The sequence below is a fragment of the Pezoporus wallicus genome, unplaced genomic scaffold (genome assembly GCF_028554395.1).
Source record: "Pezoporus wallicus isolate ANWC-B61680 ecotype Strahan unplaced genomic scaffold, APGP_CSIRO_Pwel_v1 contig_1181, whole genome shotgun sequence".
NCBI lineage: Eukaryota > Metazoa > Chordata > Aves > Psittaciformes > Psittacidae > Pezoporus > Pezoporus wallicus.
This window is the reverse complement of record NW_026641428.1, coordinates 4,112,564-4,137,036: the sequence shown is the minus strand read 5'-3', so window position 1 is coordinate 4,137,036 and position 24,473 is coordinate 4,112,564. Positions and strand designations below refer to the sequence as shown.

Below are 24,473 nucleotides of genomic sequence, written 5' to 3'. Positions count from 1 at the left end.
ACATTATTTAACAAATGTGTAATTTAAAACACCAAAAAGAGAAATCTGAATTAAAACTAAAAAAGCCCACAATCAGAAAAGTAGTTCGAAAAGTGAATGTGAATTTAGAAAAATTATGCTAATGTTGAACATTTCACAATTTAGACTGGGAACATTTAGATGTTTATTTAAGGTTGTAATCCAGAACCGAAATAAATTTGAAATTTTAAGCTGTTTAATGTACCTTGGTGAAGGGCTGTGTTTTGCCCATACCATGATTGCTTTTTACTCATATGGTAAAATGGTCATTAAAAGTAATAGAAACAGGATCAAAATGCAACTGTTTGAATGCAAGATCTACAGCGAGGTATAACATTATCGATGTTTATTGAAATAGTGACTGCTTTTCAACATAGGCAGTATTTCACTAAAATACATACCTTGAGAGACTTTTGACAAACACCACAATTACATTCACACCACAGTTACTTTACTATTAACAGTCAGCTGCTAAAACAACAGCTGAGAGGAGGGCTCATTTGACTTTTTCCACTTATAGAAAATAGCGTAGAGGTCTTATCTCACTAGAAAACGTAACAGCTGCATCTTCCTTTAAACAATAAATGACTCATTTCTCTCTAATACATAACATCAGAAAGGTCTAATGACTCAGACACAGAAGCTATTTGTGTGTGCACTTTTTTCAAGATCATTCCTTAAAGAAGAGCTCTAGGGAAAAAAAAACAACAAAACCCAACAACAAATACCCAAACACTAAACAAAACATCAAAAAGAAAGAACTGTATGAAGATCTCTGGAATACGATTAAGTAAGTATCTGGAATGATATGTGCTTATGTGCTGAACATTTAACAAGATTATGAGACATCAAAACTAGTATTTGGAACAGTATTGCTCTTCATCAAAGTTTTCAGTGACAGCACAGCTGCAGTGACAGAACCAATATGCCTAGATACAAAATGTTCCGCATATGATAATATTGCTGTGTTGCACAACATTTAACAAGTTATGGACCTCTGATCTAGATGTAATCATTATGGGAAAATACATCACTGTATATAAATACGTGACTACTTTAAATTGAGCATCAAACTATCAACCACACTGCCCTATCTCTAACGGTGGTCTTCATGTGTGAGGAAGAGGAGTCTTTCTTTTCCAACATACTTGCAGGTAAAATGACTAGTGTTAGCTGGTCCTGGCAGCCCATTGCAGGGCAGTATATAAACACATGGGTCATGGAGTTGTAAAATAAAAATAAATAAATGGTGGCTACCTGCCATAAAATGGTGTCTGAAACACCACAGTGGACCCTGTGTTGTTAGGGGAAGGGAGTTCCTGCTCTGACCACCTTCTGGGGCAAGCAGGATGGGATGGCTGGTCCTGTCAGTCACAAGCCTGAAAACACCTGGGTATGAGCGTGTCAAAATCCACAGTCAGCCAATCAAAAGCAGAGTGAAAATGTGGCATATGACATTTTACATAATGGCAGTGGAAATAAAATGGGAAGGGACTTCCAGGTCCTCACAGCCTGACAGAGAGGAGGGACTTCTTGGGGCCTTACAATGTGGGACCAGAGGAAGGGTGGGACTTCTGAGGTTTGTGGAATGTGTGAGTGTCTGCAGGGGGCACGGCCTCCCCCAGCAGCTGGGGCCCTGCCCCTTCTTACATTAGATACTGGTAGTCCTCCAGCTCTTCACACAACGTAATAAATACAACACTTTTATACATACAAGGGTTTTAAATAATCTTTCATTTATGACATATCCTGAGGGCATACCATCCAATATTTGCCCACTCTTTGGCATGTTCTTTATCTGTTACTCTGGTATTTCTAAATCATCTTCTACAGATCCCACAAGCCCAGTAAGAACTGAGAGTCTTTCCTTGCTTAAGAAACAAATATGTGACAATCTGAATCAGGGTATTACTTCCCAGAGTCCCTGGAGTGTGAATCCATCCTTTAGCTTCTCTATTGCAAGTCCTAGTTCTTCTGAAAAAACAGGCTCCCCATCATGTTGCTTTTTGGAATGCACGAGGTATAAGAGAAAATAAAGCAGAAGGTACTTTTTAATTTTCTTATCCCATTTTAACAACATGAATTTGATAGTATGAAAGAAGCTGTTCTTACCTTGTTTTCATCAGCAAAGTAAGCCTGCAAAAGAAAGGTAAAAAAAACTCAAAATGTTGGGAAAAAAAGTCTAAAGCCAAATCTGCTAATAATTCCTTGGGGTTAAAACTGTATTTGCTAAGCTGTCTTCAACAAACCAGTCTGTGTAAGAACAGGGTTTTTTCTATGTTGAAATAGAGAGTTCTAACAGGAGTTGGTGCTTATGTTGTTTTTCATTAAATACCAATCTTTGAGGTTTCCATCATAATAAACAAAGATTTTTAAATGGTAAAATATCCATATTATGTTTGTTACACTGAAAAATAAAGGGAATAAAATGTTAATATGAATACAGACTGACAGCATCCTAGCATTTCTTGCCTCATGTGCAGCAGCATCTACTATTCAATTTCAAACCCTAACTTAAGTATCAAATGTCAGTTATCATCATATTCAATCTAAGAAACAAACACAGAGTAACTGTGATTAATTAACCAGATTTTTCTACTCTCAGACAGAATCTGGGAAAGAGCTACAATCTTTCCCATTCTGTGTGTGGAAATTAAGTCTCAAACTCTTCAGGGTATCAGGTCTCAGTGACGTAGTCAGGTGTTAGATTGCAGAGTAAATTCGGAAATTCCTCGGAAGAAGGGCATGAAGTAATCTCATTCATTTAAAAGTAATCTTTCCTCAAACACTGGAGACAAACAGGAATGCAGTTTGCTAAACTGGTATTGTTAGGAGCGCAAAGGTTGTCAGGAGTGACCCAAAATTGCTGCTTTTCTAAAAATCTTTCAATCAAAAAGTTTGAATTTCAGATGAATGCTGAGGATATAGATAATACCATCTATTAATCTGCTCCAAGAGAAGGAAGACTTGTTTTAATTTAATGTATTTGTTTATATTATATTATACTGCTAGTTTTCAAGTTATTCCTGATCTTAATGTGTTGAGAAACTACACACAACTATTACTTTAAATACTTACTACTAATTATATTGAATAATAGTTTGTTCTTAAATTAAAAAATCCATACATAGAATAAATACCTGCAGTGATTAGCACTTTGAATAAAAGGCGTGTAGATGTGTTTTAAATATAGAAAGTTTGGTTGTAGCTTATCTTTAAAAGAGGATTACAGCTTTACAGTTGAATAACCAAACAAGAAGTATTTTACCACAGCTTACCACAAATGCATCTGTATGCTCGTCAGCTTCTATTTCCACATCATCTTGAACCTGCTCCACAGTTAGATCTTCAAGAAGTTGAGGCTGCAAATTAAAACACTGAAGTAAGTAAATCATAGAATCATAGAATGGTGTGGTTTGGAAATGACCTTGAGATCATCTAGTTCCAATCCCCCAAGTCACAGGCAGGGAAATACACATATCTAATATGTTTAATACATTTTTATTACTGCTGTTAACACAATAATGTACCTAATTTAAGTAGTAGAGTACCTTTTCTTCCATTTCATAATCCACTCCAAATATAGGGTTAGCAGAATAAACTCTGTGAAGTGAATTAATTTCTTTCACTGCTTCCTGTAGTTTCTCCACAGGGTCTATTTTAAAACCAAGGACATATCCTCCACTCTATATAACAGAGAAAAAAAACAACAAAAAACCCTACATTTACTGGTATTGCTTATTCTTTAAACAACTTTTTTCTCCATTATAAAAATGGGCAATAAACTTTTTGCATAGAAAATCAAAAGCAAACGGGTGGGAGAAATTCAGAAGTGATACTAATTCAGAAGTGATACCAAGTGATTTATTCCTAGCTACTCAGAAAACGTTTAGTCTGTTAGAGCTTGATGTTGTTATTAAAAAAGCTTTCAGATACAGTACATAAAGTTAGTTGAACTTTAAAAATAAATCCTACCATTAAAACCATTTCTGATTAAGGCCAAATTGAAGAAAAGTAATTTTGTCTCTTAGAGCGAAACACATACAGAAGTGAAAAAGAATAAAAATAGTGGTCTTGATTAAGTATAGAAGTAATCAGATCCCAAAAATAATCTGACAGGAAATACTGTTTAACACTATTATTATGAGTTATTTTAGTTAACCAGTCATGCTGACTTATTGCTGCTTTGCTTAGAGAAACTCTAACTCACAACAGCCGTATCGACCAAAACACACAGACATTTTAAGCAGTGCAGAGGGCTTTTCAAAAGCTGTGTTCAAAAGGCCCCAGAGGAGGAATACTAAATACCTTAAAAGTAGCCCTGTAACATTTTGGAACTAGGCAATTATTATATATGAAAATGTAATCAATGAAAAAAAAAGCCTACTGAAGGTTCTTACCTGCTGAGAACTCTCTATCACAAGCGCCAAGCCAAACTTTGAGTCTCTTATTTTTATTGAACGCTAATGGTAAAGAGGCAAAAATGTTTTGTTAAAGATTTTGGAATTACTTGATAAAAATCTGCTTTATCTTTTTCTTTTCTTTTTTAAACACTACTTATTATAATTACTGGTTCTGAAAGCTTGGCTCCCAGCATTCCCTCCCATTTACCACTACAAATCTGAACCTCAGGGAAGAGTGTCTTTATCAGGAGTAGTAACAGTTCATTTCTGAACATCAGGTTCACAGATCATTAATCCCAGTGTACACAAGTGGCATGAGGAATCACCCTAAATAGTTTGAAAATTGGAAATGCAAGCCATTTTCAACATCTGTACCTGCCAGTAAAAGCTCCCAGTTAATCTGGACAGGAAAAAAACAACCCAACCCAACCCCCAACGAAACAACAAAAATACCCCAACAACAAAAACCCACAAACACAAAAACGCCTACACCCCCCCCCCAAAAAAAAAATCTAAACAAACAACCCTACCCTTTGGTTGATGCTAGTAAGAATAAATTCATCCCTGACTGTGGGACATGAAATATTAATTTTGGTCAGCTGGGAGTTTTAACTGAATACTTGAACTTATGCCAGTTCATTTTGAAAATGGTTAAGACACTTACGATTTGTAGATACGGTATGCTGACATTAAAGCTGTCATTCATATTTGCATGCCAAACTATTCTCACATTAGTAATAAAAAATGTTCCCAAATTTCCCTATTAAAGAAAAGACATGTGAAAACTGCTCTGAAGTATACAGCCTTTTTTTTGTTCCAAATACAATGATTACTGTTATCCATTCAAACATGAGCAGGACACGGCTTCATATTTAATTCAATAAAAGCCTGATTATTTCGTACCAAAACCAGTAAAAACGCTTCTGTTGATTGTAAGGGAACAAGAGCCAATCTTCAAATGATACAGTGCCCAAGTGGTGAAAATAGATGGTAGCACCCATTACTGCAACTAAGCAGGATCAAATCACAGCATAGCAGACCTCATGGGAGTACATGAAGCGTCTGAGCGTGTTCTTAACTGTACAGATCTGGAATTGGCGTATAGTGTAAGTACAATGGCATGTGGGTTAAACTTAGGCAATTGTGGAGATGTGCGCCAAGGGAACGTAGAGGACAGAACTTTTTAGCTTGTTAGGATGGATCTTATTTCCATTCTGGAATAAAATTGCACAGGAAGAAATAACAGCTCCCATTTTGTTTCATGGCTCTGGGAAATACTTGCAACTAATGCCCTGTAAAAGAATATAAATGTTTTCTATTTTTTCCTTATTAGTCTTTATTTTTCCATATTTTAAGACATAGATTCCTATTCCAATGTTTTCAATTTCCAGCAATCAAAAGACAATATAGTCTTACACTGCAGTCAAAGCTGCATGTAAATTTACAGATATTCAGAGGAGCACTCTGGAAACAACATGATTGTCCTACAGGATGATACTGAGCTTTAAAGACAAATATATCTTTTTAACAGGAACTGGGTATCTAGTTCCTTGCATATTAGCAATGTCATGTAGACTTCATGTTGCCAAAAGCGACTTTGTTGTACTGAGTAACAAATACATGGGATCAGCTTCCCCACACACATCAGCTGATGAACTGAATTAAGGGTAATTCCTCTGAGGTTACAAAACCAAAACATTGAAAGACAAAACATTTTAATGTTGCTATAGTCAACATAGTCCCATTTTTTACTATACCTGGTCACTTGACAAATTCCAGACTCCATTGATTTTATCATATATTTGTTCTTGTGGTAGTAATCTCAGTTGCTTGTTTTGAATCAACGCACTTCTCAGCTTCAGATCACGATACATTTTTGAAGTTTCATAAGCTCTGCAAAAAATAAAAAATAAATGTCACCATTTAAGCATTTTCTACTATCTTTACTGTTTGTTTCAGCACCAATATGACATGGTGTATATTTTCAACTTTTTTATCACCATGTTGCACAAAAATGAAGAGTACTATTGAAACTTCATCAGTATAAAACATTACATTTTACTTTTCCTAAGTGAAGTTATCTTTAAATGTAAAAGTTTTTTTTTGGCATCTGTTTTGATCTCCTGTACTCCTCATGTGCATACTATTTCTTTCTTAAGACTAATCTCCCAGACTTCATTGCAAAGAATAAGTCTTCTGGGTCCCATGTTATAGAAGAATTGTTTTATCACTGCTTAAGTCACAACCAACCAATATATATACACCTGTTTTCCTCAGCTCTTAAACAGAAACCTATGGTAATGTTTTATGTACCAACTCATCCAGATGATTTATCTTCAGGTGGGAAACATCCACTGTTTTGTGATCAATTAGAGTTTTGACCAGGATCTAACTTTTTTGGGGGGGGGACCATTAAGTGGTCCAAAATTACAGTAAATTATTATAGACAGAGAATACAGGTAGAAAATGCACACTGAAATTAGCTCTTTGTGGTTTTATCTGTTCCAATAGTTTGTACACACAAAGTGTATAAACTGTGATCAATGACTGGTATTACTCAACATTAATTTTCATTATGCACGGTTACCTACTAGAATACGTGATCATTCTCTCCCTTCCTTCTAGAGATTGTGTTCTACTCTGTTGGGAAAGTTTTCTGAATGTTAAATAAATAATTGTATATTAACATATGGTGTTATATACTTGGTCTATCAGCAGTAGTAATCCCACATATTTAATTAATTGAATTTTATAAATGAACAAATACTATTTTAAGTATGCTACCTGTGCACAGCAATAACTGAAGTGAAGAGTCTGGGACTCCCGGGGACAACATTGGTAAATATGAACTCAAACCGGGTATTGTTACATTTAGTCAATATATACAGAGCTTCTGTCTGCCCTCGTAATTTCTGTAAGGGAGAGATGAAATTTAGCATTTTGACAATACAGTAGCTTGACTGTACTTGACATAAATAATCTTGACATATTTTATAAATTCTTTGTCTAAATAGTATATCTGAATATGTAATCCTGATTCTACCACTGCTCTACTGCTGTCTTCAACTGAACTAGGGTGTGGTTTTTTTTTGAGAAAGTAGCAATTCCATCAACAGTAGAATTATGAAGCCTGCCTGCTATATAATTGCAGTATTATGACTGAAACAGTATTTTTGTGTTTGTTACTATGTAGTTGCCCAGGGGAACCTGCATAATCTCCCCTTCTTTGCTTCACAGTTGTATGAAATTCAGGCTATATATTGAAGAGCTTTCTTGCACAAAATTAGTGCCAATCTAGACTTTTGTTAAATTTAGACACAATGAACCAACATGTGCTTGACTTATCTAGAGGGGAGAAGAAATCACCACTGTGATTATACCAGTTTTACTGCCCTAGGAAGCTGACTAAACCCACACTCCCATAAAAATGTACACTCCCAACTTGTAAACTAAACTTCCATTATTATTCGATTACTGTTCTTGCACGTAAATTTTCAGATTATTATAGAAATACACTGCAATAGGTACAAACAATGAATTACAGCTTTATTATTTTAAGAAGTTTTTTTTGAAACTTACTGAGTTGGCAGTTCTTGTAGTTATATTTATAATGCAATTGTAACCAACAGCTAAAAGTTAAGGGAAGGGAAAAAAAAAGAAAAGAACAGTTTTGAGAACAAGAAAAAATAAGTCAAAATAACCAAGTACAATATTGAATTTTGTAGCACGGCTTTGGATGCTATTTGTGAGAATTACAGTGTGGTTAATGGTCTGGGAACTTACCACAAAATCAAAGACTAATCTAAGTTGGAAAGGACCTTGTCCTTTTTGTACCAGGTTATACGGTCCAATGCTTTTGTCAAATCAGGACCAACTCTCAGGGTACTGCTCAGGGTACTGTCCAACTGAGTTTTGAATATTTCCAAAGAAGGACATTGCACAACCACTCTGCGTTATGAACAGAATACAGATTTTCAGTATTGCCTGGCTATTAGGAACTTAGCAATTAAAATAATTTGGGCACAAAGTAAGGGCAAATTAAACTAAATATTTAATTTAATATTTAATTTAGCCCTGTTAGCTACTCATACAGTTAAAATTAGAAGCTTGTTCAGAGCTTACAACAGTAAATCTGGAAATGCAGGTATTCGTGGGGAATAAAAATTGTAGGACAATATTGAATGTGAGTAGCAGACAGGTGGCAACAAGAAGTACAAGTAAGATGTAAAGAATCTCAAACTTTTCTTTCTTTTGAGAAAAAATAATCCCATTTATGCCAAATGAAAAATATGCCTGAAGTACTCTTCCACTTCTATTTTGAGAAACTAACATTGAATATTAATAACAGTTCCTAGATTACAAACAGATTCATTAGTAATAGTTTATTTCACACTTCACAGAGCAACAGAACTATACCTTACTATTCTATACTGTAATCAGTACAGTTGTGAAAGACCAGTATGCCCCTATAAAGGAAACAAGAACTTTGCAGTTGTTTAACAGGAGATGATACTTACAGAGATTGACTCTGGGCAATGACAGTGAGCGCCAAATAATCCGCAAATTTGTCACAAGCAGTCTACCTGGAAATAAGGAGTGTAAGTATTTTTAATCTGAGGAATTTCAATTCAATTAAATGTCCCATTCTGCAGTACATTACCTCTAGACTTGAAACAACAGAATAGTCCTTCCTCTTGACAGGAGAAAAAAAACAAAAGCACAGGACACCCCAGCAGAAAAATCACAATGCTTTTTTCTCTTGAATGCTCAGAGAGAAAATCCAGCAAGGAACAGATGGAACAACCTCTCATATATATAAGCATTCCTCAAAACCAAACCAAGAACAGTTACTGACTTCACATCCGCCTGCCTATGGTAAAATTGCAAAGACACAACCAGTACAGAACTGCTCTGGGGAGGAGAAGGGGAAGGCAGTGAGTTAACTGTCGCAGCTGTCTTCATGAATAACCTCACCCCTCTATGTCACATGCAAATTTCTTCACTTCTATACCCTCTACAGTAACCCATCCAACCCCAGGAAGGGTCATCTCAGCTCGCTGGCAGCTTCATGACCTTGCACACTAAATAAATATATTCCTTACTGATTCAGTTTGAACTAGGTTACAAAAAACCTAAGTATTAAACAGGATTACAGCAAAAGATCACCACGATGTTTATAAATGGATTATACTTACAAAGCTTTCAATTCTAAACAAATTCTGAGACAATATTATTACCTTCCTGTAACTTTGAACAAGAGATCCCATTTGAAAATACTCTAAGGGAAGACAGATCTGTGAAAAAGGTAGGACTTATTACCTGCAACAGAACATTGCTACTGAGTTCAATGGAAACCAGACAGGGCTTTTAAGAACTTATACACATTAAATATTAGAAAGTTTACAATTTCCCTGAGTATGCAGTTACCTCTGTCTCCATTGTTTCCTTTGGTATCTTCAACAGACTCTAAGCAGTCTATAAGGATCTCTCCAGGTCTCATTTTCATTTGTCTAAAAGAAAAAAAAAAAAAGGAAGAAAAAGAACCCCTAATGAAAAACAGATTAGATTTATGCTCTAAAAGGCCATTTCTATTTTCCCACTTTGCTCTTCTTCCTCCTTTTTCTGCTTAGTGCATCCTATGTACAATGAAAAATATATACATGCACACAAACACACAAATCAACATTATATACCTGAAATTGATATCACTACATCTGGCATATGAAGAATATTAATACCATCATCATCCAATTATAACAATAAGTAATTATGTAGCGAGTGTGCTCAAGCAAACTATACCCCAAAATTGGGAGTATAAAGTATGTGAACATAGGAGGGAAAAATCCAAAAAGTTGCATTAACATCTTTTTTTTGATGGATAGTTTGTTGCCCCTTGCTGTACTTTTAGGTCATAGGGAATGGAGTTAGGCATGAGAAAGAATAGTTGCCAGCAAAGGAAATATCCACAAAGGGTATGGTTTGTTTTTTGTGTGTGTGGTTTTTTGGTTGGTTGGTTTTGTCTTTTTGTTTGTGCTGTTGTTTTTTTAAATTATTATTATTTGGTTTGTTTTATTCTGCTTTATTTAACTGGTCTAACTACTTAAATACATGTGAAATTTTGCTGTATTTTACTTGTATTGTGTAAAGCGGCCAAATCTCTTCAGTGTATTGGCATGACAGAAATAAAATACATTATCAGGAGTGGAATTCTGTGAGAGACTCTAAGACTACTGAAGATCAGGATCAAGACACAAAGTATGGACTCAATAATACATCACTAGAATAGCACAAAAGACATTAGAGTGGAGGTAGCAAGAATAGCAACATCAGCATTAAATATGGAAGCAAGCTCCGTCTACATGACGATTCTACAAGAAACTAAAGACAGAACTGCTTAGACGTCCAAGACACAATTTCATGTTTCTAAAAATACTGCAGACAGCGTGTCTAGAGGTCAAAGAGTATTCTCAGTATGGTCAAATGAGTAGGAGCAAGATGAAGTGTGATAGCACACTTTCAGCCTCCATCCCCAAAATCATCAGCCAGCTGCTAATTTGTAGCTCCGTATTACAAAAGCTATGCAAGGTTTTGCCACAGAAACCAGAGCATAAATTTTATGTCTCAGACAAAGTTCACAGCTCATGAGAGGTCAAGGTCCGCAGGAGCGAGGAAGCACGGTGTCTCATACTAAAACCAAACCACAGCACTGTACCTGCTACTAGGAAGAAAATTAACTCTCTCTCTGCTGAAACCAGGACACAGCTGCCACAGGGATGTGACAGCCCTTCAGCTCTGGCCGCTCTGCACAGCCACTGTCCGCTTCCGTGCGCTCAGGCTGCCGACACCACGGCAGCGACAAAGAGCCCTGTTACCAGCGACTGGAACCATGCCCTCAGGCACTGACTTTTGTTTCAACGCCAGCTAACGCTAGGAACAGAACACCCTTCCCTCAGTCCTCCAGTATCCAACCTTTATTATTTTCCCTTTTCTTTATAGATTGGAAACGGTGACTACACTCCACTTAGCAAGACCTCCCCATTCAACTCGCCTGAGCCCCAAGGGCCACACAACCCCTTTCCCGCCCTCACAGAACATGACAGCTCCCCCCTCCGCGCCGCCGCACTGGGAAGGATCCCAGCATACACCGCAACACTAATGGCGGTCGCGCTCAGCCCTTGGAGAGACAGCTCTCGGCCTGCTGACAGCTGCCGGGCTGGCCCCGAAGCCCCGCTGCAAGGGGAGAGCAGTGCAATGGCACTCACTGCGGGGAGATGTCGAAGCGGACATCTCTGTCCTCCCACAGCACGTCCAGCACCGCGCTCATGGCAGCCAACCGCGGCGGGGCGCAGCGACACAGCTCTCTTTCCGCCGAGTCCGCGCGTCGTGCTGGCAACGGGGGTGATGCCTCGCGCTCCCTCAGCGAGCGGGATTGGCTGTGGTGCTGCACGCGGGGAGGGAACCCTCTCTCCTGCCCGCCCTCGCCCCGCCCCGCCCCGCTCTGGTCTGAGGTAGCGGCCGCAGGTGGCGACAGATGGGGATGGTTCCTGTCACTGGGCAGTTTGGTGTGTTCCTTGAGCTGGCCGTCGTGCTTGCGGGCGGCCCGGCGGCGTGGAGGTACAGCCCCGGCAGCGCCAAGTGCTCCTTGGCCTTTGCGAACGTTCTGTGAAGGAGAGTGGAATGCTCTGAGTCGTTGGAACATCCCGTTCAGTAGTTCCAGCTTTTCCTCTCGTCTTAGCTTTGCCTGGTACAAGGCAACAGCTGTATTGCCGTGGAGGATTGTTACGCCAATTCCCTGTACAGTTAGGAAACCTGAAAACTGTGAAATCTTCACTCAGTAAATTGCAGCTTTAAGTCCTATGTTGGTTCTTGGTGAGGGTTTTTGTCTGTGGGCTTTGTTGTTGTTTTTTGTTTGTTTTTTTTTTGGGGGGGTGGTGTTTTTTTTTTTTACTAAATGTGATGTATTTTTAGTTTGAAATAACTTGAAAATTGTATCCAGCTGAATTTTAATGGCAGTAGCCTACCAATTAAAAAAAAATTAAGTATGAATCATAGGAAAAAAACTCGATGTTTGGCAGGTTGTTTCCTGGAGCTGGTCTCTGAATTGGTGAGGAACCCATTGAAACCCACCTGGAAGTTGATGCAAACTTCATGAAGTAAAAAACATTGCAGGTGCTGGCCATCCCTTCTCCTCTCCCTCTGCCCATGTGAAAGGCAATGTTTTGCCACATCTAGGCAGGCTCACTGCTGAGGGTCTTCAAGTAGGAAGGGTAGTGGGTCTTCGGCTTGAGGCCACATTCCATCTTTTGTTGTTGATATGCTGAACTTCCCATGTGTTCAGGAAAAAAATCCTCGAACCCAACCAAAAGAGATTGTCAGGTTTCATATGCAGGAGTGCCTGAGAAGTTCAGTCTTGTTAAGGGCTATGTCAGAAAACCAGTTACCTAATCAGGAGCACATTACACAGTAGGTGTAATTTAGCTGTGAGAGAAGCTTTTAGTCCTGTAAAAGTACCATTACCCGTTCTCTGTCCTGGCAGTAAACCTAGAAATGTTTTATTAGAAAAAAGCTTTTAAGTATACAAGTCAAGTAAAAGGAAATACATCATATACAGGCAGACATAAAGGTAAAAAGCAGTATGTCAGTGATAGACAATAAAGAATACACTCTATGATGTGTTTCAATGCTTTGAACAGAAATTTAAGAGTTTTTTTAGAAAGATGAAAATATTAAAATGCATTTAAAATTTTGACTTGGCTTTCAGAAGGGAAATGAATTGATGACCACTTTAGACATGAACTAACCTAATTTAGTGATGCCAGCTATTGTTATAATCACTCATATAAATCAATGGATGTGCTTTAACTGCATTTGTCCTGTATCTTGCTAGCTAATGGAAACTGAGGAAAGTTTACAGGAAAAAAGGACTAAATGTAACTATGATGTGATTGGGAAAGGTGGGCTGCTGAGCCACCTCCCCGTCTTGTGACCCAGAGAGCACACAGGCCACAAGTTGATGCATTTGCTGTATTTATGTTTTATATTTATATTTGCTGTATGTTCTGAGTAGCACTTTGCAAATAATTTGGAAATTGGTAATTTATGCTTGAAGTATTAAAATAGGATTTATGGGAATACTTGTGCTTTAAAAAAGTGAAATCTTCATTGCAGTATTCATGCCAAACATCAGATGCCTGTAATAGAAAATAAATTACATCATTTTAATGACCAAAAATTCTTTCAAAAGCCATATATATATAATTTTAAATGAAGTATAGTTAGTGATTATACAATGGTAGTATTTAAAGATCTAAAGAAGGGTAATTACTACAACAAATGCTATACTGGCCTTACTATATCTAAGTAAAAAGGAAATTTTGTACTCCTGATACTGATGAAAAATTGCTGTTTGTTCCATAAAGACTACATCATATGATATGCAAAAGGAGTTTAAGTGATCTCGCACAGGTATACTTTTTTTTTAATCAATGAGCATATGAATTCAGAATGTTAATATTCTTTAAATCAGTGTGTTTGTTTTTACATACCATGCTGGATACTTGATAACAAACCCAAACAATCAATATCTTTAACTTGCGCTTTGTTAATGTAGAGGTAAATTCCTACCTCCAGCAAAAAATACACAAGCCTCTCTACATTCTTCTTCACTCCCAAAGCGGTTTCCATTTCCACCACAGCCACCGTACCAAAACTGAGCACAAGCATTGGCTTGTTTATCATAGTACCATTTTATGATATAAACACGGCATGGCCCTTGATCCAGCCTTAACTTGCACCTGAGGTCCATGTCTGAAATAAAGGAAAAAAGGAATAGAAAAAAATCAGTTTGTAAGAGTCAAATTGTATTACATAGATTTTAACTTTCAAACTCTGATTTGATTTTATTTTTTCTGCTAATGTATATAGCAGTTTGAGATTCACTTTTGCTTCTAAAGATGTTATCATTGGAGGCAAGTTAAAAGTGCATCTTAGTAGGTCAAATAAACCATTTCTTTACTGGCATGGTTCTAGTAACTCCAAAAATAATAGTATTATAGCTCCACATACAAGAAGAGCAAACAATATGAATCTTACAGTTTTGAAATCTGATTTTTAAAATCTAATTATAAGCAACCAGTCTTGTGAGCAACCCAGAAATGTAAGCTGAAGAGCTGTAAGCTTGTTGCATCTGCTATTTTCAAACCACAACTATGACCATCATCCTTCTGCAGTACATTGCTTCAGTACATTAGTTCTCTTTGTGGTGTGGAGGAAGAGGCATTAGTATAGTGAGAAGAATATAAAAGTTTATTCTTCATTTTGTGCTAGTTGTTGATGGTTGTGCTACTTATACAATGGTAGTAATTATGTAGATACTTAGTTAAGTTTGAATGTAAAGTTTCTTGGTCTAATGATTCCTACAGGTAGGCGTTAGAGGACTGTGATCCTAATCTAGTTTCACTCACTTTAATAATTCCACGAGACGGAAAACACTTTTCCTTCAAATTTAATATTGTGACATCAATTTTGCATTGGAATCTAGTATCTTGACACCACTTTTTAAAAATAAAAGTTATTGCCAGAGACAGAATAATAGTCATGCCCATGTTCCTAAGAAATGGGAATATGTTTCTACTGCTCTCTTCTGTTGCTCCCATCATAATGGACTATTACTGGAACTGGTATGAATCCCCCAAATGATGAACACATTTAGACATTTCATATGAAAATAATCCTTTGAGCAGTGAGCTAATTACTATAATTTCCTTCAAATGACTAAACGCCATTTTTCCTTCTTCTCCTGTGAATGAGAAAACTATTCTTCCTGTTCAACTCTGAAATTATTATCTTCTCTGTCTTTAATGAAGCTTCCCGTCTCCATAGACTGCCTCTTCTTGGCTGACAAATTACCTGCTCACTGGCCCACCTCAGTTAGTTAGCACTGTGGTCTTTTTTTTTTTTAATGTCATCTATGAGTTCTGTCTCAGGTTGACCTTGCTTTTACTCTAAGTGGAGCAGTGGGATCTGGAATTTCGGAAGACAAAAACTGCAACTAGATCTGTATAAAATCCTGATACGGATTCTCTTCCACAGATTGGCCTCATGAAGTTTTAAGAGTGTGGAACAAAATTACTCTGATTTAAAGCTTTAGAAAAAAAGTTAGTATCAGGAGAAAAGGCAATAAAATGAAAAACTAGTTATGATCTATAACCTGTTCTTGGTATGAGCGCTGCGGTTGAAAGGGATGATGTCATCACTTTGTCTGATGATGATGGTTTAGATGGCAATAATGGTACTGCAGCTGCAGGCAAAAAGAAACAGAATGAGACACTGATTTTTGACCAGCCAAAAATGAAGAAATGAATGATGATAAAAGTACCTCCAGTGTCCACTGTCAGCAAGGATGATTGTTCCTCCTCCTCTTGTTCCTCTTCGTAGGCTTCATACACTACTACAGGAGGTACTTTGGTCTGAAATAAGCATTTAATTTTCTTTGCTTTTCAGATATTGTGAAATGTCTCAAAATAAACAAGCCCTTCATCATTTAAAGGTTTTCTTATGTTTTTCCTTCCCTGATTTCAGTGTTAAGAATCAGGATTTTAACCTCACCTGGCTGGTTTACCAGGAGAATTGTCAATCCTAAACCTGGGATATATGATTTTTAATTGACCTTTACAGAATTTTATTTATAAACTTAAAAATATAGACTGCAGTTGAGTTTAATTACTATTCTTAGACTTAGTTATTACAGTGTAATTACATTTTAATAATGTTATGTTTCACACTGTGCCACAAATATTACTGCATTAAACACAGGAGTAATAATCCTTGTAACAGTATCAGGAATAAATTATAGCCATTAGACAACTGCCTGTATGCAACATCAGAACTCTTACATGGGACAACCAGTTCCAAGCATACCAAGTTAAGGAAGCTATTATAATACCTGTCTTGTAGAAAAGTAGAAGGAAAGTTACATCAGGCAACAGAGAAGGATATCTACAAACATCAATAAAACTTTTGCTCATTAAAGCTGAGTTTTCATACCGGAGCTAACGGTTGAGGAAGATCAGCAGGACTCAGAGGACTTTCTACTGTAGATACTCCAGGTGTCTGTACTGAAAGAGACTGTCTATTAACATTGTTGTTCTGAAGTATGTACTGTAAAGAAGATACTGAATGGAAAGACTGTCCACTTAGGCTTGCACCATTTCCATTACGGTTGTATATTAAGGTACCATGTTCATCTTCACAAAACTGGTTGACTAATTTGGATTCCAGAGCTGTTAAAAAAAAAAAAAAGGTAAAAACCTCATCATACTGAGAAATGCAATGTACTTTGTGAATTATTTATATGCATAAATAATACACATGTAATCCAGTATTTCTTTGGATTATTTATATGCATCTAAGATTATTCCATGTTCTCTGGACTGTGGCTTTTATATTTCACAAATTGACCAGCCTGTAAGTCCTCTATATGGTACAAAATACAATGAACTTACTTAAAGAGATTTATCTGAGCTTAGTAACAACTACTAGTTGGTAGTGGGAAAATAACTGCTTGCCTTATTCATGTGAATAACCCAATGAAAATAGGTTATTTCCCAATAGAAGTGATTAAGTAGAATTTACTCCAGTGGGTTTTATTCTGGTTTCCAGTCCAGAAGATTTATAGTGCACTTATTCTGCTTTAGAAAGTTAGTTTATGCAGATGTTTTCTTACACTGTAGATGACATCCTCCTATTGGTGTGATGTATCATTGCCCTTTAGTGTAACTCCTCAAAAGGAGAGAATCTGTATCTCTAGGTTCCTATTACTTTGCACCTTGTAACTAATCCTGATCATTATCAAAACATAACATGTCCACAAAGATAATGATTCCCCTTACCCTGTTCTGAGAAGCATCAGATACAAAGCAGAATAAAACTGCAGTGAACACACCTGGAAGGGTATTGAAGTCATCAATGAGATACATGTGTTCTCTGTCTGGATCCGAAGCAATCAGATTTAGTTCACGCACAAACTCAGCCTGTGTTGGATCTGAAGTATTTACAATCCCTATTGCGTACATTTCGATGTTTGCTGCGTGAGCCTCTCGAACAACAATATCTAGTTTTACAGCTTCTCTTTTGTCTGCTTGGCCATCTGTTAGCACAATCGCTACTTTTCGCACTCCTGTTCGAGCACCAAAAAATCCTTCCTGGGTTGCTTTACGGATAGCAGTTCCTGTGTAAGTGCCTTCTCCCATGTACTGCATTTTTCTAATTGCTTGCTTAACATCCTGTTGAGTTGTATACTTGTTGAGACCAAATTCTAGCCGAACTTCTAAACTGTATAACACCAGGCCAATTCTGGTAGCATTTCTGCCTACTGTTACTCTGTCTACTAAAGCAGTTACGAAGTCTTTGATAATCTCAAAATTTTCTGGTCCCACACTCTCAGAGCTGTCAATCACAAGTACAAGCTCCATAGGAATTTCCTTGCATTTAATACCACAACCTGCAAAGGAAAAATAAAACAAAACAGATCATGATGACTGGACTTGGGATCCTTTTGGAAAGGAGAAGAATGTAAATGTAACAGAGAAAAAAAAAAAATAGAATCTGCAATTAAGAATTTCCTGAGTACTTACCACATATCTCTTTAATTAATTTAATTATATCTTCTCTCTGGATATGAAAAATATAAGGTATTTTACAATTTACATCTTTCAAAATAGCTGCAATATTGACACTACCAAAGATTTTGTTTATAATAAATACCCGCATTCTACAGGGACTTTAAAAAAAAAATCTTACTGTTTAACTTTCAAACCTGACCTTCCAAGCTTGGCATGAGTCCCACAATTTACAATGAACTATTTTATATGGCATATAAGAATCATTAATTTGACATCTCAGTAATACCTCTACCTAAAATAATTAACTACCGTTACTTTAAACAATGTTTTGTGATGATTTTGTTCTTGTTAAAACTTAAAGTCAGTACCCATTCATATTTTAGCATCTGAATAATATAGATATGCCTTTAAATGTATTGGGAGTGGAGTAATAGACCCAGTTTCAGGAAGCATATTGCTTGTAGTGAGCTGGCATATGAAAGAGAGTGCAACATAGAATGGAAGTGGGATTTGTGAACCCTGATGTATCCGGCCCACTGTATTACCCAGCTTTCAGCAGCACAAAAAAAAAAAGCTGCTGCCACCAGAGCTGTCTGTTCAGAGAAGTGATAGCTTCTGTGATATGCAAACGAAGTGTTTCTCATTATTAGAGCAATCATTTGTTATATTTTTTTTAAATGCATGACGGGACTCATTTGGCATTGAGTCAGTATTTCAAATACAACCTTTTGCTACTGCTGCTCAGCTTCCATCATAAACTTCAGTAGTATTTTTATACTCACTGACATGCTTCACTGAATTTGGGTCTGATGCAGTTCAGGCTTAGCAGAAATGTAACTAAGTTTTTAGCGTGATAGACCATGACAGGTTTGAAGATCTTTGCTCTTTAGACTCTCAAATACTTAAAAAAAAAAATCTTTCTTGCAGCAGGTGCACACCTGGGTCATCTATCACTAACTGTAAAAGAACACATAACAGAAAAACACCTAACATCATCAGGAATTTTAAATTGCATAAAGTAGATGAGAAAAGAAGTCAGAAATATTTGCATGGTTTATTTCTATATTATTACTGAGAAAACGTCAAGTCAGAAATATTTGCATGGTTTATTTCTATATTATTACTGAGAAAACGTCAAGTCAGAAAGCTCTTTCTAAAATAATTAACATAGGATACATTTAATCTGAAAGTATTGTCTATTGTTTATATCTTGCTGTAATAGGATTTAAAAAATGGAATTTGCTTACTGTTAGGCCTTGCTCTCCCTTTGGTCCAGTTTTGCCCTGCAACAGTGATTGTTAATTAAGCTGCTGCAATTAGTTAGTAGCACTGTAATTCAGAATATGACTTCATCAATACCATTATTAGAATAATACTTGGCCAATAAGAACTTTGGCTAGAAGAATCATGTTCTTGTGGTATTACCTTGTGCGTGCAATATCTACAATCTCCTAAGGTGGTGAGGTTTTCATGGGAATTGGATGACCTCAATCTCCCACTGGATCATTGTTTGTCAGTTCACATTAGAAACGGATAATCTGTGCAAAGCTTTCATGTCTGCCATGTTGTGTTTGTTTCCTTTCTCAAGAAAGGAGGTATTACTGTATACTTGCCTGAAACCAGGTATGAATGATCAGATTTCTGCTTCATCATATATGAGTCTAATAGAGCCAGTGTCAGGGCAAGAATGGCAATGGTGTTTATGTATCCCTGCTTAATAATATGCAAATATCATAACAGACGGGCACTTCATTTTGCTTTCCAGCTTTTGGGGACCTGCCCTTCAGCAGAAGTTACTGTTTTGCTTCCCTTCATCTGTTCATCAGCTTTGAGGGAGGGTCCAAGCTACAGTTACTTGATAGGCATGGAATAGAATTGCATAGTTTTGTCTTAAAACATGGCAGTTGTCTTTCACTGCCTTAAGAAAGAGACCACGTCTTTCTCAAGATGTGGGAAATGGGATATTTATCTGGGAAATGTGGTATTCAGCATGGAAATGTCTTTTCTATGCTTTAAACAGTTTTCATGCTTTCAGTTTATGAAGTATTTCAGATCGTATGTAGTTACATAGCAAGCACACAAACCAGTGTTTCACTTTTAAGCAGTTTAAGAAAACAGACATGATAAACTTGCGTTACTCACAGGTTCTCCAGATAATCCAGGGTCACCCACATCACCTTTTTCTCCTTTTTTCCCCTTTTCACCTGTAGCTCCTCGATCTCCCTTTAAAACCATGTTGGTAAGCAGACAGAAAGTGTATGTCAGTTTTTACTACACTTTGCACATTTCTCTCTAGCTGCCCTTGTTGAATTCACCTTTAGCTTCTGACATGAGTTAGAAATCTTTTTTGGACATTCTTTAAATCAATTGGTATTTGTGAATTTTGTGAATAACTTGTAGTATTGGCTAAGCATTTTAACGGGAAAAATAGCAGACACAGTTTGAACATTAAACCATCTCAAACAAGTACATGCAGACAGAGCTGTTTCATGGGATACTGCATGATGGCTATTATCTGTGTCTGAGAAAAACAAGATAACAGTAAGGAAATTGAGAAGAAAGACAAGCATGTAATTGGAATGAATAATGGGAAGGTCACTCTGAGAAACCTTTTGGCCCAGAAAAGGTGTTTGGAATAACAAACAGATGAATTAGTGCCTCCTGGTTTGATTTTCAGTAGGTTATGGGACTTCATACAGCCTTTCTGAGCTGGTATGATCACATCCAAAAGCTGATTCCAACCATATTTCTCATTTTCTTAACATTGATGTAGTCCCCAGATTTTCCAAAGTGGGTGGCTAAAAGAAAGACACCGATTTTAGATCTAATATCAGTATTTCGTCAAGTTGCAGTAGAAGGTAAGCCTCATATAATATTAAAATAAGCAACACTGAAAGAGATGCTGGTATAAAATATTAAAATGTGAATCACGTGAATTACTGGGGTTTTCCCAAATCCCCATTCCTTTCTCACAGAACTCACATACCCTCAATGAGAGCTGACCGCAGTGAACATTTTTAGTATGTTGGCTTTAGTCTAGGACTTCATCTCTGATTTAGGTATCATACCTTCTGTCCCAAAAGCCCTTCTCCAGGGGGGCCTCTTGGTCCTGGCATTCCTTGAATTCCTTGTTCCCCCTGATGATAATCCGGGTAGTGATATTAATCCTTTGTGTTAATCATTCATCATGCATTGATTTTAAATTTCAAAGAAAAGGTATTTCAAACTGCATTTTAACAAGTGTCTTGATACACTTGGGGCAACAGCTTATTAACTTACATTTCTCAAATGTGTCATAAGGATCTATATTGAAAAACTCCATTACCATTACTAGTTTTAATTCTCCTGTTCCCCCTTTCTATCCTATTTTATTTGTTATCATTCCTCCTTTCTTATTTCTGTCTTGAGTTTGTGTCATCTGGGAAAAATTGATATTGCACATAGATTCAGGATAGAGACTCTTTCTCTACCATAGGTGGTAGTTTATAGAACTACTTCACATTGCCTCTGTGGGCATGAGACATGGGGAAGAGGAAATGGCATTTTTAATTTTATAAGGCTATATTCCACTGATAAAAGACGACCCTGCTTCCTCATTCCTCAATATGCATGTACTTGGGCTTCTTGTTTACAGCAGTAGTGACAGAACATACTTTCTAGGTGCTCATGTTTCCTTCTCATTTTCTAGCCTGAGGCTCTCCTCATAAAAGAAAAAATGTGAAATCTCCTTAACACTTTGCTGCTCAGACTGACCACTCAACACAGCTTAAATATTGAAGATAGAGTCCTTTTACCTTAATTCCTTGAATACCTTCACCAGGAGGTCCCAGAGCACCCGGTGGCCCTGGGCGTCCGATGGCTCCCTAGAGAGAAACCCTGCATATGTTAAATACAATATTTATAATAAAAATCCACAATAAATTGTTACACCAGCATGTAATTTCCTGTCCGTCCTCTACCAAATTGATGCCCTCTTGTAAGCAGTGAGGATAAGATTGCTGTAGCTGACAAAGTCCCTTTTTACCCTTTATCAGATTATTAAAATACAGTTTATACTTCAGTCACTCAGGGCTTAATGCTCATTGAGTATGAATAGCCTTGCTGATAGAGATATATGTTGCACTGAAGGATGGATTGTATTGGTGGGACATTTGGGACTGAATTAAGATTTAAGAGAGGATTCTTATTGTGTTATCTTTCATCTCATTTAAGCTTACACACTAAGCCCTACAGAGATACATATTAATGTGGCATTACAAATAAACTTGTTGCTAGTTGATAAGCTAGGTTTTAAAAGAACTTTAGAGAAAATATTTCAGTTCCATGTTATTCATAGGAAGCAATTAAAACCCACATAGCACAATATTAATTTTATACCTATTCCAGTATCCCTGCATGAAATTCTCTGTTTCTTCATTTGTAAGGATCCTGTGCACATGCCAGTCCTTGGGACTAACACTGGCCGAGGAAGTGCTTAACCACTGGTTACTTCTGGACCTAGCCTTCATGCAAATATGAACTGAATCTCTGGGACCAATAAGACACATTATGCAGGCAATACATTATTATGGTGAAAAATCTTTGCATTTCACCTTGTTCAGTTTATTTATGTTTACATTTTAAACCAGTTCATTATATTAATAGACTTCTAAAGCTGAGCTGTAGGAGTATAAGGGTTTCCAATCTGGGAGGTTTCATAGTGAAAATTACTTTTTATAATTACAGTTATTTCCTGGCCTATGTCGTCGTCCTTTTTTCCAGGGATTAATCATCATATTGGTTATTAGATCATTATTGGTTTACTTTTTATAGTAAAAAAAAGGAATTAATTCTAGAAGATAGGAGACATAATTGTTTAAATGGCTTACTTTTGACCCTGGCAGGCCTTCTCCTGGGGGACCTGGGAGACCAACTGGTCCTCTACTACCGGGATCACCCTGAAAGTCGATACTTTAAAAAATAAGTAGTGAATACCAAAGTTTAATTTATCTATAGATACCAGCATCTGTCTACTTAAATGAGGCAAAGCAAGGAGAATTATTGAACAGCACAGTGCAAGTCTAAACAATGCTAACCCATGAATACTGCAGTCAGGACAAGAAAGTTATTTGGGATAAACAGCGGTCAAAACACCTTCAAGACATGTACAGTCAATTATGCAATAGTTACATGGGAATTACAATTCCCATATTATAAAATGAGCTCCATGTTCCTGAAACCAAAAATGAAAAAGTTTTTGCTTCCTGCCTGTCATTTGAATCAATGTGTTCACATTGGCACTGTTCTAGCTTTTTCCTATCAGTGCCTTCAGACAGGAGTTTGACGTGAGTGGAAAAAAAGATCTAAATAATTTTAAGAGACATTAAGTATATTTAAATAGCTGTAGTCAATCCTTTAATTGCCTTTATATATCCAATAATCCTGAAGTCAGCATCAGGATGAGTTCTGAAATGGAACTTGAAGATCTGTGTGATCTACCTTTTACATACTGACAGGTAAATTAAAGCTGGATTAAAAAGGTATTCTGACTGTGACCTATGGGTAGAAATTACATCTGCATTAAGTGGAGTGCACACATGCATTTACTTTTCTAGCAGTTGAAGTCTGTACCTTAGGTCCTGGTAGTCCAACTCCATCTGGGCCTTGTTCACCAGGAATCCCAGGAAGGCCTGGCAAGCCCTGAAATTATATGCACATACAGAATATAAATTTAATTTATGGCTATATTGACTACATGCTTTTGTTAACATTAATATGGTAGTATCTTGAATATATAGTCTTTTAGTGGTATCACCGTGGTCTACAATTGGCTAAATTCCACTCTAATAAGCCAGACGTGGTGCCAGTGGCATTTGCGTGTGTGCTGCCTGTCACGCAGAAGACTTGAATGTGTTTGGAGACAGAGGAGTCTGATCTGGAGAAGCAGGTACAGAAGCAATTCTTCATTGGATTGCACAAAAATCTTAGGAAGTATTATAAACTGAATTCCAATTGTTTTTTATTCCTCAGTGTGGCAATTGCATGCCTTTTTACCATTGTCTTTAGCATAGCTAAATGGTAGTGTGTCACCAAACTCCCTGATTCTCGCCAGCGATCTTCCAGGGACTTCCTTACTGCACAGGCATACAGTTCATTACTGTACAGGGCTGGTGGAGCACACTGTCGAGCAGAATAGATACATGAGGCCAGTGCTGCATACATGTGCAAGGAAGTGAGAGGAAGAAACCTTTTCTTTTTGTATCCTTTTTGCAGGGATTCATCACATTTACCAGTAAAGACCTCTGTAAACGGCTGTAAAGCAGATCAATTCTTTGCCACACTTCCAACAACCTGATGAACAGAACTGAGGATGGTTTGCTCTTCTGGCTCTTTTGACAGTAACACTTTTTTAGTGGTTCTGGAATGTATGTGGACATAGCTGCTTAGCTGT

The 24,473-nt window shown here is 37.0% G+C and overlaps 2 protein-coding genes across 3 annotated transcripts in view; both read right to left on the bottom strand.

Annotated features, from left to right (window-relative positions):
• Positions 1-732: 732 nt before the first annotated feature.
• Positions 733-11,840, bottom strand: BBS5 (Bardet-Biedl syndrome 5). 2 transcript variants are annotated; one of them, XM_057423626.1, is made up of 12 exons: positions 11,684-11,840; positions 9,849-9,931; positions 8,939-9,004; positions 8,001-8,050; positions 7,206-7,333; positions 6,179-6,314; positions 5,086-5,181; positions 4,419-4,481; positions 3,570-3,704; positions 3,297-3,380; positions 2,131-2,154; positions 733-2,020 (listed from the first exon to the last, which is right to left on the bottom strand). In XM_057423626.1, the coding sequence occupies exons 1-12, from the start codon at positions 11,743-11,745 to the stop codon at positions 1,919-1,921; spliced, it is 1,029 nt and encodes a 342-aa protein (XP_057279609.1). In that variant the 5' UTR covers positions 11,746-11,840; the 3' UTR covers positions 733-1,918. The 2 variants fall into 2 exon arrangements, with proteins under 2 accessions (XP_057279609.1, XP_057279610.1); XM_057423627.1 differs by lacking the exons at positions 4,419-4,481; positions 5,086-5,181.
• Positions 11,841-13,941: 2,101 nt separating this feature from the next.
• LOC130607032 (collagen alpha-1(XXVIII) chain-like) overlaps positions 13,942-24,473 on the bottom strand; it is a 33,072-nt gene continuing 22,540 nt past the window's right edge. Inside the window, exons 25-36 of the mRNA XM_057423770.1 lie at positions 23,654-23,722; positions 22,912-22,980; positions 21,838-21,906; positions 21,112-21,180; positions 20,186-20,266; positions 19,291-19,326; positions 18,056-18,092; positions 17,365-17,922; positions 16,467-16,702; positions 15,799-15,889; positions 15,631-15,720; positions 13,942-14,228 (exon numbers count right to left, since the gene is read on the bottom strand). Coding sequence (XP_057279753.1) covers positions 14,023-14,228; positions 15,631-15,720; positions 15,799-15,889; positions 16,467-16,702; positions 17,365-17,922; positions 18,056-18,092; positions 19,291-19,326; positions 20,186-20,266; positions 21,112-21,180; positions 21,838-21,906; positions 22,912-22,980; positions 23,654-23,722 — 1,611 coding nt within the window. The 3' untranslated portion in view covers positions 13,942-14,022. The remainder of the gene's footprint in view (positions 14,229-15,630; positions 15,721-15,798; positions 15,890-16,466; positions 16,703-17,364; positions 17,923-18,055; positions 18,093-19,290; positions 19,327-20,185; positions 20,267-21,111; positions 21,181-21,837; positions 21,907-22,911; positions 22,981-23,653; positions 23,723-24,473) is intronic.

Excerpts from the sequence above, each read along its gene's own strand:
- BBS5 (XM_057423626.1), bottom strand. The coding sequence starts at position 11,745 with ATGAGCGCGGTGCTGGACGTGCTGTGGGAGGACAGAGATGTCCGCTTC. Across the intron at positions 9,932-11,683 it reads CGCTTCGACATCTCCCCGCA|ACAAATGAAAATGAGACCTG; the intron begins GTGAGTGCCATT and ends TTTTTCTTTTAG. Across the intron at positions 8,051-8,938 it reads ATTGCCCAGAGTCAATCTCT|CTGTTGGTTACAATTGCATT; the intron begins GTAAGTATCATC and ends CTTAACTTTTAG.